At 38.2% G+C, this 19,163-nt stretch overlaps 1 protein-coding gene across 1 annotated transcript in view; it reads right to left on the minus strand.

The window, feature by feature from the left end:
- Positions 1–19,163, minus strand: part of myo10l3 (myosin X, like 3) — a 75,080-nt gene that overhangs the window by 22,577 nt on the left and 33,340 nt on the right. The window contains exons 11-20 of the mRNA XM_079427859.1: positions 18,138–18,284; positions 17,941–18,041; positions 16,625–16,691; positions 15,152–15,244; positions 14,741–14,809; positions 12,628–12,710; positions 11,203–11,311; positions 10,092–10,172; positions 6,916–7,040; positions 6,539–6,653 (exon numbers count right to left, since the gene is read on the minus strand). Coding sequence (XP_079283985.1) covers positions 6,539–6,653; positions 6,916–7,040; positions 10,092–10,172; positions 11,203–11,311; positions 12,628–12,710; positions 14,741–14,809; positions 15,152–15,244; positions 16,625–16,691; positions 17,941–18,041; positions 18,138–18,284 — 990 coding nt within the window. The remainder of the gene's footprint in view (positions 1–6,538; positions 6,654–6,915; positions 7,041–10,091; positions 10,173–11,202; positions 11,312–12,627; positions 12,711–14,740; positions 14,810–15,151; positions 15,245–16,624; positions 16,692–17,940; positions 18,042–18,137; positions 18,285–19,163) is intronic.

A 19,163-nucleotide genomic window follows, 5' to 3' on the forward strand; every position in this document is an offset into this window, starting at 1 on the left:
GCTGCCGCCTAGCAGCATTGTGTATCAGGTAATGTGAAGAGTGAAAATTAGACAATGAAACACTTTTTATGATCCTTACAGCCGAAAAAGCAGAGAAGGTGTGAAGCCATAAGGCAGAAAGACCACCAAAAAGTAAAAAATTAAATTCAAATAAATAATAAAAATTGCACGACACATAAGATGAAAAGATTTGATGATGGAGAAAATCGTGAGTTGTGATGCCCAAATTGTTTTTTTTTGTTGAGCAGAAAAGAGAAATAATTGCATAGATGCTGTTTCTAAAACTCACTTACATAAAAGTGCATAATGAACAGCAATGCTAACGCTACATAAACAACTACAATCTTTAATTTGTTAGATACAAAACGAGTATGTTGCTTAAAACTACAAAAACTTAGGGCTGATCTATTAATCGCATGTGATTGTCATGCGCATCATGTCAGTAAAGCCGGTTCTGTGATTAGTAGTAAATCTCCATCACGTGCTTTCAGATGGAGTAGCATTTACTACACAGAGCCGTAGTTCACTGACAAGTTATGCAAAAAAAAAAAAATTGCAGACAATATTATTGCGCGATTATGAAATAGAAGAAATCTACAGTAAACTATAGTATATCCTCCATGTTGGCACTGTCATATGACCTACAGTCAGTGTTAAACAAAAAACAGTCCAAGAGTCCACCTCAATTAGGCCAACAAAGCTCAATGTGGGTGCTCCACCACACAAGAATAGGGACGTCTGATGAAGAGCATTTAAGCTCGAAATGTCACCTGTGGTGAGAACATAATTAAATACTTCTATATCTCTGCAGCTGTGGTGTGCCTACTTTGATGTTTTCGTCCCTACAGTCAGTGTTCACCACCAATTTTGAATGTGATGACTTCTTTCCTGTGACACGGGATAGTAAAGTGTCTAACCTTGAGGTGTGAACTTGACTTTATACATACAACGATGTTCAAAAGTTTGGGGTTGGTATGATTTTGTGTTTGTTTGTTTTAAATAAGTCTATTAGGGCTGCATTCATTTGGTCAAAAATACATTAATATTAATAATAATTCTAATACGCTCATTTGCTGCTCAAAAAACATTTGTGCTCCTTAATATGTTTGTGTAAACTGTGATTATGCAAACATGAATTTCCATGACATCATCAAAACCACTAAAACTTGAGGTGAGATGTTGCTGGTCAACTAGCATGGTCTTCATGCTTAAGCTGGTTTATACTGGTTAAGCTAGTAAAGAGGACTGATGGAAACACCAGCAAATGCAGCATCCAATATACATTATGTATTATATAATGTACATTCAGTACAGTCTGTATATGCTGGTAATACCACAATCAGGTCCTTTCAATTAATATCAACTCATGCACACAGTGTCACGTCTGGCCTCCCACAGATCTTTTAAGCTCATTGTGAGATTTCCTGGAACTGATGACCCAGATGTTCCTGTAATCAACGTCGCACAGCTGCAGACACACACACACAGGAGGAAGTTTCCTCATCCACATCCTTCCCCCATCCCACGCAACAAACCCTGAGCCCCGATCTAGGGATCACACTTCCTCAACACACAATCAGCATGGATATAATTACACACAGCTTGTTTTGTTTCGAGCAAGGAAACACAATCTCAGACCCCTTTCTCGATCTGACGCCCCTCCCCTCACCTCCACCTCAAATCTGACACTCACAAAAACACCACGAACAAAAGCCAGCGCCACCGCTCAAAAGAGGACCTGTAGCGAACACACACTCTCTGCTGATCACAATCACACACTCCTGAATGAAATCATAAAACAAAACAGACCTAAAGCCATGATAACAGCTATAACGGACCGCTGTACACGTACAGCAATGACCGACACTGTCTGGAGCTTTGACTCCCAACCTAGACATTAAAACCGTTTTACACAAGAGACTGTATTTATATAAAAACATGAAACATGTGTGGAACATATGTGTAAACACTGATCAAACAACCTCCATACAGCACTGCCTGATGTCTACTTCTAATAACGCTTCATGTGGCCCTGTAGCGACATTGGTCCCGAATCCTGACTCGGTGGTTTTTGCAAGCAATTCATTGGCACACATTATTCCTAAGAGGGAATGTTTCCATATTCTTTGTTCAAAATGTAATCGCTTGCTCTGCATCTCCATTGATGTTAACCAATCGCCAAATAGATATTTAGGCAAACTCCCATAGATTAGGCTATATTTTGTAAACATATACTTTTCAATATCAAGTTAATTCCCAATAGATACAAACCAGCTCATGACCTACATTTTTTCTCGCTGAATAGTTTGTTTCTATGAAAGCAAAATGAGTCAGGAGCGGTGATTAATGTTGACATTAAACTAGGTAAGATATCCTGTGTGGACACCAGAAATACAGCATCCAAAACACAACATATGCCGGGAGCCCTTTTCAGAAATGGACAAACATAATCAACTGGTAACTGTGGGGAACAAATGCATGTAATGTTTTAGTGAGGGACTATGTTGGGTGAACTGTGATAGACATGCATTTTGGAATAAAATCTATGCACGGTCCATTAGCCCAGATTCTGTCACGAAGACACCAGCTTTCTGTGGGTCCATTAAGGGCAACAGGCTTTTTAACAAGTATGATCGTGGAGCCTGGTGGAGCAGTGAAAGCTGTAGGTTAGAGTAGCTGACCTTGAGTACATTGGAGCTCTGACGTGCTGAGAACAAATTGGAGCCATCCAGCTCTGACCCCACCACTCAGAACAATGAGGCTATTTTACAGCTAAACAATTTGTAAAGCATGACTCTATTCAGCAGGGAGAGAGACTGCGTGTCCAGTGTGTGTATCTGAATTCATTTGTTTCACTGTTTTATGCATGTGTGGGAGACAGAAAGCTACATTCTAGGAAAAGGAGAAATATCGCATTACATTCAATCGTCTATTTGAATTCACATGATGAATTCAGATAAATTGTGCATTTCATGGCACATAACGTCTGAAATAGTTTTTAAAGGAATAACTATTTCGGTGATATTTAATTTTATGGTGCATTTGTGTACATTTGTGTGATGTATGACTATTAAATATAATTAATTACAATTACACTACTGTGTATGCAGGTCATTGGATTATCATAGACATTGTTATGCCTTGAAAACTCAGATGGCATGTGCCATGCAATGAGAAATACTCTTCATCTGAATATACACAACCATTCAAATGTTTGGGGTCAGTAAAATGTATTTAATTGTAAAAAAAAAAAAAAGGCTCACCAAAGCCGCATTTATTTGACTAAAAATACAGTAAAAACAGTTCTATTGTGAAATATTATTACAAAACTGTTGTCTTTTAACTATCTCTCAAATGTAATTGATTTCCGTGCATCATCATTACTCCAGTTTTCAGAGTCACACGATCTTTTAGAAATTCAATACGCAATACTAATTTATTCCATGTCCTGCACTTTGCATATAGTGATCCTGACGACCATAATGCTCCTTACGTAGTGACTGTGTACAGAAGTCATCAAGCTAACAATGCGACCCCTGATAAAGAGATACCCAAAGGAGCTCTCAGGAAAACCAGAAACCACAAGACCCTTAAGAAAATAACAGAGAGCACGCTGGATTCAATTAATTTAAAGAAAAGCGGTCTGAATCTAAGCACGCAGTGCTTACAGTGCCTTCCTGTTCCTCAGAAACCTCAGAGCTCCGCTTACTGTAAAAACAGCCTGACTGAACTGCCGTGTTTAATGTGTGGCAAAGACTGACCAAGGAGAGTGAATAATTGACTGATTACAAGATAAGAATGAATAGACACTGTTGAACAGAGAACAGAAAGTATTCTTTTCAGAGCTGCTGTGCTCCTGTTGCCAAACGCCCTTAAAGTGGTGCACTCTTGTTTCAGTCTGGCTAGATCAGGATGAGTCATTTCAGTAAAGTGAGGGTAAAAACTCCTTACCGAGATGTGGAGAGGGTTTTTTTTGAGGGGGTTGAGAGCAGAGGAAGTATGAGGAAGAAAAAGGAAAGAATGAAAAGAGGAGAGACAGAAAAAACACCACAAAACTGAAAAAAATCCCCTATGAAAGCCCAAGGGCCAGTGTTACTAACAGCTTGTGCCAGCACAAACCGTCTTTTGGCATTAAAATTGTACTGTCAGGTTTTACTAAAGAAGAAGAATTCTAGTGAAGAAAGGCGTGGACACAGTTATTTTTGTGCCTGACCGTACTGAATATTCATTTGTAGGAGTTTCCCTTTCAGACGCAAAAGTTATGGGAGGAGATTATTCAAATGAATCACGTAATGTGTTTTACACTCGTCAAATTGCTGGCATTTGCGCCATTATTTAACGCCCCAAAAAGCATGTCTTAAAGGGGATGCAAAATTCACTTTACAAGTTGTTTGAACATAAATGTGTGTTGGAAGTGTGTGTACACATCCATCAGTGTTTTTTTTTTTAAATCCCTATTTTAAAATCCCCTCTCTCAAAGCAGGCTGTTCTGAGACTCCTGTCAGAATGATGTAGTTCTGTACAGGCCCCTCCCACGATAGTTGATTGACAAGACCGTCTTACCTTAGCCCCGCCCTGAGTGAACTGTAAACAGTCCGACCACCATTGTGTCGACTCCGGTGCAGGGGAAGACAAGAAGTCTCAGATTAAGCGATTGAGGTGTTCTGTTGTTGGATGTAATAATGAACATAGCAGTTGTCATTTACTCCCGACATCTGAGCCGCTGAAGATTCAGAGGATTAACGTTACATTCGTTTTGAAGGGAATGCACCGATCCCGATCTGCCTAAATGCGTTTATGTTCGGGCGAATCATTCGTGATCCAGCTTCATCTACAGAAGAAGTGATTATAAGGTTTATTTTGAATCTTTGCAAATCGCCTTTCCTAATAATGTACTAGTTAGCCAGTTTCGTGGTTAAAATAAACAGTACTGGTCGTCACCCCACGGAAGAGAGGGGCGGGGTCAGCAGAGCTCATTAGCATTTAAAGGGACATGAAATATAATGGCTTGATGAAAACAGAGCTGATTTTGACAGGGTAAAGGGTGTTTTTTACACTACTATTGAGAAATTTTAACCAAAGTATGTTATAGACTTTTCATTAAGACCCTAAAGAATCATATCAACTTGTGTAAAAGAGGCACCGCATGACCCCTTGCAATTATTGTTGCTAGAAAGAGGCACCGCAGAGAACAGAGAGCGTGTGGTAGAAGGGAGAGGATTTTTCCACACCTATTAATTTATTTTGAACGCCAGAATTATCCGAACATATCGTTTGCCAAGCCATGTTATTTTTAATTTGCTTCAGGAAATAAAAGACGACTTGGAACCCTCAACTAGGAGTCACGCAATACCAGGTCTATCAAAACCCTTCATTTTTTGGCCTTTGTTGTTCTTTAATTTGCGTGTTGTTAGTAAATGACCCGTAGAAATTTCCCCTCCCATCGGCACTGTTTTGGAATTGCGCTCTCGCGCCATTTTGCCCTGTTTAGTCAAACTGGCCCTAAAAGTGTTGCAAAACATTACCATGAAAATGGTACCATAATTTTTTTGTCACTTCCATGGTGCTAATATCGAGGTATCATCTGTGTGTTCACTACATGAAGTCCCTCAGAGCACCATAGTGGCAAGAATAGGTTTGTGAACCCTTTGAAAATATCTGGACTTCTGCATGAATTACTTATTAAATGTGTTCTGTTCTTCAGCAAAGTCACAATTACAGACAAAAACTAGTAACACTAGTGTGGAAAAAATAAGCGAATGACTAATTGGAGTCAATTAAGGAAGTGAGATTGCAAATGTGGGTTGCACAGGTGCCCTGCTCTTAAAATAAAGGCACACAAAACCTGGCTTCTCCTGAAAATATTCTTCTTCTCAAGAATAACTGGTTAGTGTGAACCATACCTCAATCACAAAAGCTTTCACAGGACCATAACAAAGCATAACAGATGCACAAAGCTGGAAAACGCAACGAAAACATTGCTGAAGACTTGGACGTTCATCCATCCATGGTAGGATTTCACAAATGTAGAAAAATCTGGACTGTTGCCACTCTCGCTAGGGCTGGGTTGTCTATAACTGTGACTTTAATTAAGATCAGACCACATATTATGAGTAAGCAATGCAGAAATCTGGAAATTTTCAAAGGGTTCACAGACTCTTCTTGCTGTAAAATGCCATGATAATTGAACACTGTATCACTCAAATGTGTTCTGTACTGTGTGAATATCTAAAAAAAAAAACCTGGATTACATAAACCTATGGTAAAAAAATGTGAAAAACCCCTAAGAGCCCATTTGTATCTTTTTCTTCCATTTTGCATTTCAGATATAAATTCAAGCGACTGCTTGAACAACGTAATGTATGAATGTCAGGTCAGGGATGAACCCACAGACTACATAAAGGTCAAGTAGTTCAATCTGAGAGAAAAAGAGTTTTTATTTGAAGTCTTTGCGCTCTTGCAATGAGGTGTAGCCCAGATTATTTATACTGGAACTTTAAACTGTGTGTGTGAACATGTGTTGGTCACGCAACCGCACCTTAGTCTTTCCCAGCTGCCACTCTTTCTTTGTGTCGTCATACTTCGCAAGCACATCTGCACATTTCTTCCTCTCATCCGCTGTGTGGTTTCTGTCCCTCAGGATCATTGTGTATCTGCACAGGAAGTGGGCACAGCTTGAACACACATACATATATTCCACCTCACTCAATTTACTGTAAGAGAACAATGTACTGATAGATTCAGAAAAACGTCCCTGGTGTTGTTCATTATGATTTCAAGAACACTAACTTTACATTACCTTTCCAAAAACCGTCAGAGATCAAATATGTGCATCTGGAACAGATTTTGTGCTTCTAACTGTATTTTGATGGACTGTCAGTGGTTTTGTGATGGTTTCTTGGCGATGTATCTCACCTGCTGAGGAAGTCTTGGAAGGTTCTCCGTACAGGAAAGCCTGCTCTACGGATCTTCACTGTCTCCAGCATTCCAGAGTAACGTAGCTGATTCAGAACCACATCTGCATCAAATTTATTTGCGTTCTGGAAGATAGAAGGATATGACTATCAGCACTGGTATCAACCGGCTAAGCCTAATATTACATGAAACTGAATGGACCAAAACTCAATATTCAACAGTGGTCCTATTACACTACTACAAGCTAACATGAAACAGTGTTCATAATAACACATCAGATTTCTGTAATCTTATGCAAGTTTTTCTATTGGGTCTATTCATTGCTCTTTCCTCATTAGCAATTTTTTGATGATGATGATGATGATGAATTTTGTGAGGTTTATGCTTAAAAGAAAATTGGGTAACACTTAATGCCTTTTTGTATAATGCAGAATAAAGGGTTATTAAAGGGTATAAAGTATTATAATTATTCATAATGTGCGTTGTAATACATTATATCTTGTTGTAAATAATTATAACCGAATTTAAAATACATAGTGTAACAATGAATTGCTAAGTGTTATAATGTATTAACTGTGGTTACAATTATTCATGAAACTGTACAATGCATTAGGGTGCATTACAAGACATAATTAATGAATTAAAGCTACTTTTATAATGCATTATACATAAAGTCTTTAAGTAAAGTTTTACCAACAATTGTATACTGTTATCCATATTGTTGGTCACTATGTAGTAGTGTCTCAATATCATTGGGATATCACCAGTGGGATATGATACATAAACCAAAATACATTCTCTGAATATAAATCTTAATAACTTATCTTAATTTAGTCGAATAGATATTTTTGACAGTTTGATATTTTAAAAAAAGGCAAAAATACTGATATAAAATTATTTGCAGTTTATGACAAAGGGAAGGATGTGGAAAATAAGAGAGCTTGGTAATGTTTCATAGTTGTTGATGAAATATTACAAAGGCAAACATTTTATCTTTGGGAGAACAAAGACCATGGACTTTTTATAGGATCTATTTTGGTTTCATTCTGACTTTAACCATAACCTATGCGTGACATAACAGACACTTGTTTTGATCTGTCACATAAAGAACAAAAGATGTCTGTGGGCAGAAAAAGGTGTCAAACATCAACGTCAGCCATGGGACTTTTCAACTGGGATTGATTAAGTCTATTGTGTGTGGTGTTGCATCATGTTTAGTAGCTGGATCAGTAACGTCAGTGCCTGGTGTTCAGCTGCTCCCACACTGTCCTGTCTCATCAGGCCGTTTGATCGCTATGTTAAAGAGCGGGACTCGTTGGTGGCCTGGACATCTGGTGCGTCTTAACAGCATGTCCTTCATTTCAATCAGCACAATCTGAACTGAAATTATCATGTCAAGCTAATGTGAGGTGTATTTCTGGTCTGCCTGTGTAGTTTGGGAAGTAAACCTGGGTCAGGCATGAAGTATGCAGTGTCACAATTGTCTTTAAAGGGTCCCCAAAGTGAGGTGGGATGTGTTGTGTGGCATAAATGATAGAAGAAAAGGTGTGGAATAACAGAGGAAGCCAGACAAGGCCACAGCCGTGATTCCCCTCCCTGAGGACAGTAATCACAATACAACAACCCCATCAGAAGCGCCAACCTGATCCTCTGCCCACTGAAACGAGAGTCCTCTATAAATCAATGCAATCATAATAATTCCTGTAATATGGTAGCTCAAATGAGCGTTATTACAGCTCGATTGTATCATATAATGAAGGGTAGCTCTATGTGATTTTCTGGCTGTTATCTCTACATTCCTCTGCTGCAGGTCAGGAGTGTGCTACTCCTCTCAGTGCCGCTGAAGTGGACAGCCTTGACCTCTGACCCCAGCACAGTTGGGTTTGGGCTGCAGGAATGTGCTGGCGGTGGGGATGGGCCGCTCCAATCTGAGCAGGTCAGCACAAAGAGACTCTATGTACAGAGTGCATGACAGGCTGCTGGCTATACAGCTTCTCACAATGTGATGATGCTAGAAGTGTCCTGTGAATTTTATTTTATCATAAGCAGAGGCTACTGCACTGCTACTAATGATGTCTTAAAGTTTTAGAAAATGACCTTTCATGCAGTGTGTAGCACAGCTCTAAGAGAATGAAAACATCCTGCAAAGTTTTAAATCTGAAAGTAGACCGTGTATAAAGTTATTGTCTCTCAGAAGAAAGAGTCAACTCTGAATCATTGAAACGAGTCATTTTTAAAACAGTCATTTTAGAAAAAGTTCACTTAAACATCTAAATTCCCCTTTATTCACCCAAATACCAAACCCATTTGGATTTTTTAAATTCATTTAACAAAAAAAAGAAGAAATTGCAAATTATGTTCAAGATGTTATTTTCCATACAGTGAAAGCATATAGTGGCCTAAAAATAGTCATCATCACTGGCAATCTCTCACATAGCTCTCAAATCTCATTTGCATTTCTGCAAATTCAAATTTGGTGCATTAATATTTGGTTAAGAGACAAGCAAGAACCAGTGCTGCTTGATGTTACTGATGCCAAACATTGCGTCATTGCAAGCATTGGTGAATTACTCAAATGTGGGTCTGTTCCACCAATAAAGCCATTGTAAAGTTGCAGTCACTATTGGTCTATTGTCAAGAACACAGCTCATATAAAAGTCACTTTCAAGCGAAGCAGCTTTCTGTTGGTCAGTTTGTTTATTATGAACAAGCTGTTTTTGACTTCACTTGTGGATTATTGTGATGTTTTTATCAGCTGCTTGGACTCTCATTATGACGGCACCCATTCACTGCAGAGCATCCATTGATGATGCTAAATTTCTCCAAATCTGTTCCAATGGAGAAATAAACTCATATACATCTTGGATGGCCTGAGGGTGAGTAAATGAGGAAAGTGAGGAAATTTTAATTTTTGGGTGAGCTGTTCCTTTAAGTTGCTCTTTGATTGTTTTATTATATGGAAAAGAGCAGCATGAACATTCATTCGAAATATCTTCTTTCATTTTTGACAGAAGAAAGAAATGAAACATGTTTGAAACAACCTGTGGTTGAATTAAAAATGATGGGCTTTCATTCTGGGTTGAGCTATTCATTTGAAAATGACGTTTTTAGAAGAATGATTTTATTTCTGATTGACTCAAGTGTGATATGGACAGTACAAAAAGTGTCAACCCTACCTTCTCCATGTTAGGTTTGATGCAGCGCACAAAGAAAGGGTTGGAGGCACTTAAAGTGGCCATCAGTGCATGAAGAGAGTCCTGAAACACACAGTCACAATAACACTAAATTACACCCCTGCACAGGAAAGTAACAGCACCAAAACTGCCATTCAGCAACCACAGCTGCTATTTGCTTGTCCGTCCCACATCTCCTGTTGAGGAGGGCAAACACAGGCAGTGACAGGGCTAGTATTTACCCAGTCAAATCAAGGACCCTTCAACCTGGCACTCTGTCCCACAGTCTCAGACTGAGAGGCTCCAGACCGGCTTTAATGACAGGGGAACAGGGGAACATGCACGGACCCTGTCAAACCCTTGTGCCCGGTTTGTGGGTAATCCCCTGGCTTTAAGAGCCACAGTACAAGGGCAGCTGCCAAATCCCCTGCACGGCAGTTATCACATGCAAAGCCCCTTAACCCCCGCAAACGGGCAGATATACAGGGACATAGACAAGAGGACAAAACACACACACACACACACGCAAGGTACACACAGAGTCACACAAGTGCAGAAAAATATACAAAAAATTCTGCTAGGTTTGCACTAATCTGGAATGCCCACCCAAAATATTACGGCCAAACATGAAAACACACATTTTAGCTCTGTTTCGAAACTTACTGCTACAAGTAGTTCTGTCTTTAAAGGTTATGGGTCAACAGTCAGGGTCAACCAGACTGTTGCACTCTATAGAGTTTGATGTTAGCATGTTGCTAAGCTAATGGCACAATACTCAGATAAAAATACATAAAACATACAGATGCTGATGTAAATCATCTATTTCAAATTACACTGAACTGTTTTGCAGATTTCTTACAGTACTAAATGAAATATGTCTTGCTTCATAAATTCATCTTGAATTTATTTTTTCAATGAGCAGTGCATTCTGGGAGTTACTGTTTATATTAATCATGTGATGCTGCCTTCGAAGTGAAAACAAGGTATTTTAGCATCTATAATGCCTTAGGCTAGGTTTTGGGACAGAGCAGTTGTCTCAGTCTTTTTGTTCTGATTATTTCAAAATATAGTTGTATAAAAACATCAGATGGCACATTTAGATCATCTGTCTCACCCTGAACTGAGAGCTGACGGTGGGTTTGCGGCGGGCAGTGCCCATCTTCAGAGTCTCGTCTCCATTCCTGCTACCAACTCGCTCAAACAGGTCATAGATGAAGTCAAGCCTGAGAGACACACAATAGAGACAATATCGCTCGCAAACATCATTCATATCAGACGAAATGGAGATCAGCAACAACTGCTTCAGGATGGCTGGATGTTTAAGTTCAAATTAGGCCCAGCAAGTTTTTTTTAACAGCTTTTTGCCTTCATTACTGGTCCTTCAGTGTGTCAAATTAATTTTTAACTCTTTCCCCGCCAAAAACTGAATTTTCTGTGTTTCTACTGTTATATGCTTGGGTACGCTATTATCTATCTGTATATGTGACCCTGGACCACAAAACCAGTCACAAGAGTCCATTTTTTTAAATTGAGATTCATACATCATCTGGAAGCTGAATAAATAAGCTTCCCATTGATGTGTGGTTTTGAGATACAACTATTTGAAAATCTGGAATCTGAGGGTCCAAAAAAAATCTAAATGAAATTGCATTTAAAGTTGTCCAAATGAAGTACTTAGCAACGCATATTACTCATCAAAAATTAAGTTTTAATATATTTATGGTAGGAAAGATACAAAATATCTTCATGGAACATGATCTTTACTTAATATCAAAATTATTTTTGGCATAAAAGAAAAATCAATAATTTTGACCCAGCGATTTATGACTGGTTTTGTGGTCCAGGGTCACATATATTATCTATATCTCCTGAATGAGTCTAGAATGTGCCAATCAAAAACACAAACGAGGAAGATGCAGAAACGAGCGATCTCGTATATGTGCATATGCATATGAAACATAATGCGAACATCAACAATAAACAGCATATAAATGTTACCGAGTGCAATGTTAATCCAGGACTGTGCAAGCTTTGGGGATGCTGCATTTTTCTCAGCTTTTTGCTCAAAATGTTGCCTTTTTTATGAAACCTGTCTATAATCAAGTGTTGATAAAAAAGAAAGCTTGAAGCAAGAATAAAGTGGATTTTTGGTTTAAAAGTAGAGGCTCTCTTCTTTATTTTGATGTATTGCATGTTGAGATATTCATACAGCAAAATATTCTGGGGGCCATGAAATTTTAGTGAAAATTATCAAAAATGCAGACAGTGGTTGGCATCTTTTTTCAAAAACGCTGGCGGTGAAAGATTTATATTCCATATATTCTCTTAATTAAAATTAATTTATAAAATATTCATTAATGAATGATTTTTTATGCAGTATAATATCACAACACACGTTAAAATATTTCTAAATATTTCTTGTCAATAGTTTTTGTAGCATCTTTTAAAGTACATACATCATTGATCTCATGACAAGCTAAGGATGATAGGATCCACAGCATTGCTTAGAATAACAGAAACAAAGAGAATGATTTGTTACCTGCTGTCCTTCAGCATATTGAGAATATCATCTCTGAATGTGTCTCTGTTCTTCTCTAGAATGCCACACACATCATACAGTACCTGACACACACAGAGACAAATACAGTTACTAAATACATGCACAATGACCTAATGATAATGCATATATTTATTTTATGGATGGAAAATATTTAATTATATATTTCCCATGTGTCTGTCCTAACGTTTCAGCCTAATAATGAGAGACTGAAGAGAGAGGTTGATCGAGCTGGCGCAGTTTAATGCAGTCACCTGTTGAGTATTACTCAGTCATGACCTCCGTGGCGACAGATTCCTCCACTGATCTTAACACTATGAAATAAACTCCAGATCTGTAAAGTATGCAGCATCCACAACACATGCTGGTGGTATTTATAACACCATCTCGATAATTACAATCTCTCATTTAAACCAAGAATTCATCCAAAGCTTATAGTCCGATCTTTCATTTGTGTTGGCCTAGAGAGCAGATGCTAAAGATATTCTCCATCTGAAAGCATTCGAAAGACTGGATAGATATTGTGGGAAGCATGTATCACATCAGACATTTTGCACACAAGACTGTGGTGAAGATATCTGGCAAAATCAGATGTTTTCCAGTAACAATATATAAAAATCCTTAGAAGTAGTTTGAGAGCAAAACTCCTTCAGATAGAAGTCTTAATACCCATATATGCAATTTTAGATGTTTTACTGGAAAGCATGACTGATTAAAATGACTTTTGTTGGAGAAGAGAGATAAAGTAAAAAGTAAAATGCAAGTAAAAGTGTGAATAAAAACTGTCAGGAAAAGAGAAATGGCAACTAGAGAAGGAGCTGGACAGCATGCCGAATGCTTCTCATGAGAGTGCATGTTAGGCGTGTGGTTTCCAGCACATTAAACTGTGGAGGCTTCGTGTGGTGCCCATGGTGAAAGGGCAAACCAGCTCTTCACTTTCCATCTCTCTTTCTCCCTCTGTGCTTTTTTCACAATACTGCTCTGACTGCGTTCTCTCACTCTCCTGAAAAGACTAATTCCTCTCTTAAAGCCTGAAACTGATACTGCAGATGATGAGAGAAGGAGAAGACTCGGGAAGTCCAGGGCCCACTTTCTACTAGTAATAACACCTATGCAATAGTGACAGACAGGGATATCGGACAATATTTGAGATTATAGGTTTCAGCAGAAATGGTCATTCCACCTGCTGATGTTTCCAAAATGTACTAACAACCTTGTCTATGAATAATGCACATTTTATGTTATACAACATTTAGTTTGAGTACTTAATATATTAGCATTACCTGAGGCCTTGTGCCTACAGCTGAATCGGATATTCAGAACTACAGCAATCTTGCTCGTATGACATTATTTAAATATTTTTATAGTCAGTAAATATTGCATAAAATGAGTGTTAATTTATATCCAGCAATTTTGTGCATCATATTTTGTATTAATGAGTTATATTATTTCAGCCATTCATCTACTGCAATGTTACTGTAAAACACAGAATAGTGTCAGTCTTCCACATGTGCATGCATGTGTGTGTGTGTGTGCGCGCGCGTGTGTGTGTGTGTGTGTGTGTGTGTGTGCGTGTGTGTTTGGAGTCTGCCAACTCAGATGTCAATTAAACGCATTTAAACTGTTCTATAAATTTTGGCAGACCTTATAAAATCTTTCCAACCTCACAAATAATGCACCACAAACCCATACTGTAAAACGCTTTTGCTATGCAGAATTTGTTCTACGTACCTGGCGAGACACTATAAATTCTAGGCTGTATCTTAAAAAACTGTGTTTGTTTCTCTCACATTTGTCACACACTTGTTGACTGTTTGGTTAATGTTTACTAATAGTAAAATTATAAAAAATTGCTTCTGAAATAAAAATTTTAAATAAATAAAATTTGAAATATTGCTGAACATTAGCTGAAGTACTAAAATTAAACGCCACTAACTTACTAAAATCAAAAGTGAAATAAAAGTCTTTTTCACATAGTTTAAATAAAATTAATATTAAAACTGAAAATAAAAAATAAAAGCTTATTCAAAATATAAAAAAATGTTAAAATATAATACAAACATGCTAAAATTACACTGCTTGTTGATGTAATTACCTCTCCTGCATAATGTTTAATACCAAACTGGTGATCTGCCACTCTTGGTTTCACGTAGTAAGGGTTTTTCTGCAGAGATAGAAACACATAACACATTATTTTTCCTTCATTTTTGATTATATTTGCAGTGAGCACACACAGAGGTACTTCAGTCAGGGCATACTGTATGTGGGTTCTCCGAGGACACACTCTTTGTTCCTGCGGCCTGAGGAAAGCCTGCTCACGTTACTGTATTGTGCATGTGCGTGTGAGAGGCTGTGGGGGTGTGACTGGGTGTTGCCTATTGGCTCAGCGCTGGTCTTTATCGGTGCGTTTAAAGAAGAATTAACTCTCTGTGATCTGAAATGAGATGGGAGGGGGGGAAGAAATGCGTACTGTATGTCTGTGAGTGTTTTGAAAAGAAGGACTTACGGCATGCCGGCTGTGGAGTTTCTCCAGCAGGGTGTAGTCCGTGCCTTTAGGGAATCTGCTCTCTTCATTGATAAGAGCCAACATGCCCAGTTTCTGAGGAAAGAGCACACTGATCTAAGCACATGTTCTCTATGGCTCTCCACATTAACCACAGGGGTCTAGTTTGTAATCGATCAGAGATGTTAATTATAGTCGCTTTAACAGTGGTCCATCATTCATTACTAGTGTCAAATACTGTCTCTCAAATTACACTAATATTTACTGGTATGTCATGTAGCCATTTGTGTAAGAAAATGGTTAATTTCAAGTTGTTGATTATTCTCAGTGACAACTTTTTTTCAATCATATTGCCCTTTTTAGCCACTTATATGGAAGACCTGATAACACATGGGTCATACATCTTTTATATTTCAGCTGGAACATGCAATTGCTGCAGCAACATAATATGCAATAATTTGCAATCTCTACAAAGTTCAGTGTTGAACATTCAGCAGATGTTTCTACACTATATATGTTCATGCAAATTCACTTTTTTCGAACGTTTAGGGGATATTTATGCAAATTATAATGCAACACTTTCCAGACCTCTTAGAGATTTACACTACGGTTTGGGTCTAGCAAGATTTGTAATTTTTTTTAAATAAAAGGGATGGGGGGGGGGGGGGTACTACAATTTAAAATAAATGTTCCTATTTCAATATATTTTAAATAGTAATTTATATTATAATTTAGTTCTGTAATGGTAAATCTGAATTTTTAGCAGTCATTACTCCAGTCTTCAATGTCATTTATAATCTTTCAGAAATCATTCTAATTTCTTATTTAAGAAATCATTTCCTATTATTATCAATGTTGGAAACAGTTGTGCTGCTTAATATTTTGGTCGAAACTACGATTTTATTTAGGATTCTTCTATGAACAGAAAGTTCAAAAGAACAGCATTTATTTGAAATAAACATTTTGCAATGATAATAATTATATTTGCATTAACACAATAAATAAACACTAAAAATTAAAAGTAGTAAGTAGTGTAAATGCTGTAGAGGGCAGGATATGATGCAAAGACGGCAGCATCACCTGTGTGAGCATCACGGCTAAACTAGGCATGGACCCTATTAATTTTCAGGGTTTTTTTAAGACTAAAGGCCATTGCACATTTTCGTATTTCTCATCCTTTCCTATCAAAATGCATGCTACTGATGCGAAAAAACACAGAAAATCGAACCTGATCTGGTTTTTTTTTTTAGGGACGAAAGTTTCAGAGGCAGTGTGTAAACATGTTTGACCCAACATGAGGTCGTATTTATTTTTTAACGTGCAAAAATTTCGAATTCAGTGTGCAATGAATGGAGATGTTAGTTTGAAATGATGAAATTCCTCATGTGCTAATAGTTATCAAAAGTGGAATGGTTTCTAATGAGCACTGAGTGGTCACAGTGAGAGCTGATTAAAGGTCAAAGGTTAAAAGGACACCTTTTCGATCAGATCCAAACACTCTGCGTTGTCCATCCAGTCGATGGCTTCCCAGTGTATCCCCTCCCTGTGCGGAGACACAAGAGAACCTCTTGAGCAACATCAAAACACTACAAGTACACAAAGGTGGTATTATCCTCAGGGTTCATGTGATGAAATGAGCTGTGACCGGGCACTGCTGACCCCCCTCAGCCGTCACATTTCAACACAAGAACACAACTGTGTGGGAAAGAGGAGACCTATTCACACATCTGGCAGAGTGCCTCCATAGCCACTACAGCAAGAACCGGCCGAGAAACCCGCCCTCAGTTCATCTGCTATCTCTCCATCACTCAGCCCTAAAAGAGATCACAGGACACTCCATATCCTGTATATCATGATCACGTCGCACCTCCACCCTTCTATGCTATTTCACCCCGCTGTGACCTGAGCTCTCTGCGACACCTGATAGTGTGAAGCTATGTGTCTACAGACGGGCCTGTATCGTACGCTTTGGGTTTCATGCAGCGATTTCATCTCCTGATGATGATGTAATTATGAGGACATAACGTACACAGGGAGATATATATATATGTTGTGCTTGTTACTCAAAGAATTACTCCTTTCAGAAGTAATATTGTTACTCATCACTTTCTGGCAACAGTAATCAGTTACACTTCTAGTTACATTATTGTTTCTTCACGCCCACAGAAATTGTAACTTTGTATCTTCCATAAAGTTCTTCTAGAATGTTACTAACAACATATTTCTGCCTCATCATTTGACTAAAATCCACATTGGATCGCAGTCAGAAGTTATTACAAACACAGTGACATTCAAGCAGAAGTGTTGTATTAATCTCATTAATTGTCATGTGTAGCTTGAAGCTAATTGTAATTTGTGAATGAAGATATTAACCTCAGAACAGAAAGTATTTTGTTTCAAGTCATAATTTGATTTGTCTTGATGTTTCAAAATTACTCTTATATGCTTTTCCTAGGCGTGCTGCCGTGAACTGCCGCGCACTCGTATACATTTATTAAACGGACAAGTGCAAGCATTTTTATTTTTTTTTGATAATGTCTTCTGTTGTGATGTAAAAAAATAAGGTAGCTGAATATGGCTTTAGAACATCAGGTTGACTAATTACTGGTTGTGAAGGGATGAATTTAACATAAGACCAGTCTACTTTTGTGTATATGGTTTGGTTGTAGGACTATCCAAGTTATTTTGAGTGCTAAATTAGGTCAAAATCAGATAAATAAAGCTCTTGTTGTTGACAGATCTCTTCCAGGAGCAGGGCTTTGGTGCTAACCAGGGTCACTGACAGTACTCACCTGTTATATTGAAGCTGCTCCAGGGAGAAGATGTGCTTGTTGAAGTACTCCTGGAGCTTCTCGTTGGCATAGTTAATGTTGAACTGCTCGAACCGGTTCACCTGGAGGGGGAAAAAAATCATAAAAACATGACAACATGCCATCAACAGACAGTCTGGCTGGAACATTTCATCTCTTTGTACTCAACAAACTCTCACCTCGAAGTTTTCAAAGCCAAAGATATCCAAAATGCCAATGGACTTGAAGTTATCCTTTCCTTTGATTTTATGGTTAATTCTGGCGATGATCCAAGAAAAACACTGGGAATACAATGCCATGGCCACAGAGTCCCGAGAATCAATTGCCTTTGGAAAGCAGGGCAGAGACACATATTAATCTAGATATAGTTTCCTTTAGTTAGCCTCCAAAACCATAATGTCAACAAGCAATGCCTCTAAAGATTATTACAAAACACTAATATGTCTATTTGAATTTCAACATTGTGAAAAACCCCCCAGTAAAGTTCACATTATGGGCTGAATCTGCAAGGTTGTAACTCTCTGTAATTGTCCATGTCTATAAACGTGCCTTAAGTGCAAAGTTTGAAAACAATGGATGTCTTTCCTGATTTATAGCTGAGTTTGGATAAAGTAAAGTAACCCCAATAAGTATTTGGACACTTAAGTCAAATTTAAGCCACCCAATCCCATCAAAGAAGTATGTTTTTAATTATGCTCAGAATAAAGAAACATACAGACTGTGAGAAATGACTTTACACAGTACACCCACTAAAGCTGGCCTACCAATTCATTTTGCAAAAGTGATGAAAAGTGTGGAAGCTCTTTGCCTCTGGAGTTTCAGTTCAACTCATAAACCCAGCAATAACCCTGAGCTGCTATTACTGGATTACAGATGGAGAGAAAGTTAATACCCGCAAATTAGACTCTGCTATTCCTAAGAACGCCAAACTCCCGTCTATTGTTTCAGCAACACTATAATTCATCAGTCAGAGACACTTCTGCCTGATTCTGAACAGTGTGTTGGCTCCATCAGAAAGACATGAAAGAATGGTTGTTGTGCAGGATATGGCAATTGGCAGCTGTTGTGGTCCTGACCACTGTGTTAATGCATTATGGGGAAAGGAGGAGGAGGAATAAGGGCCATTAAGACGTGGCACTGCTTTATGACCGCTGGAGTTAGTGGCCATTGTCTTTGCTCATGAAAAGATTGCTTGTGTGTTTCTA

The sequence above is a fragment of the Barbus barbus genome (genome assembly GCF_936440315.1).
Source record: "Barbus barbus genome assembly, chromosome: 10".
Classification (NCBI taxonomy): Eukaryota; Metazoa; Chordata; class Actinopteri; order Cypriniformes; family Cyprinidae; genus Barbus; species Barbus barbus.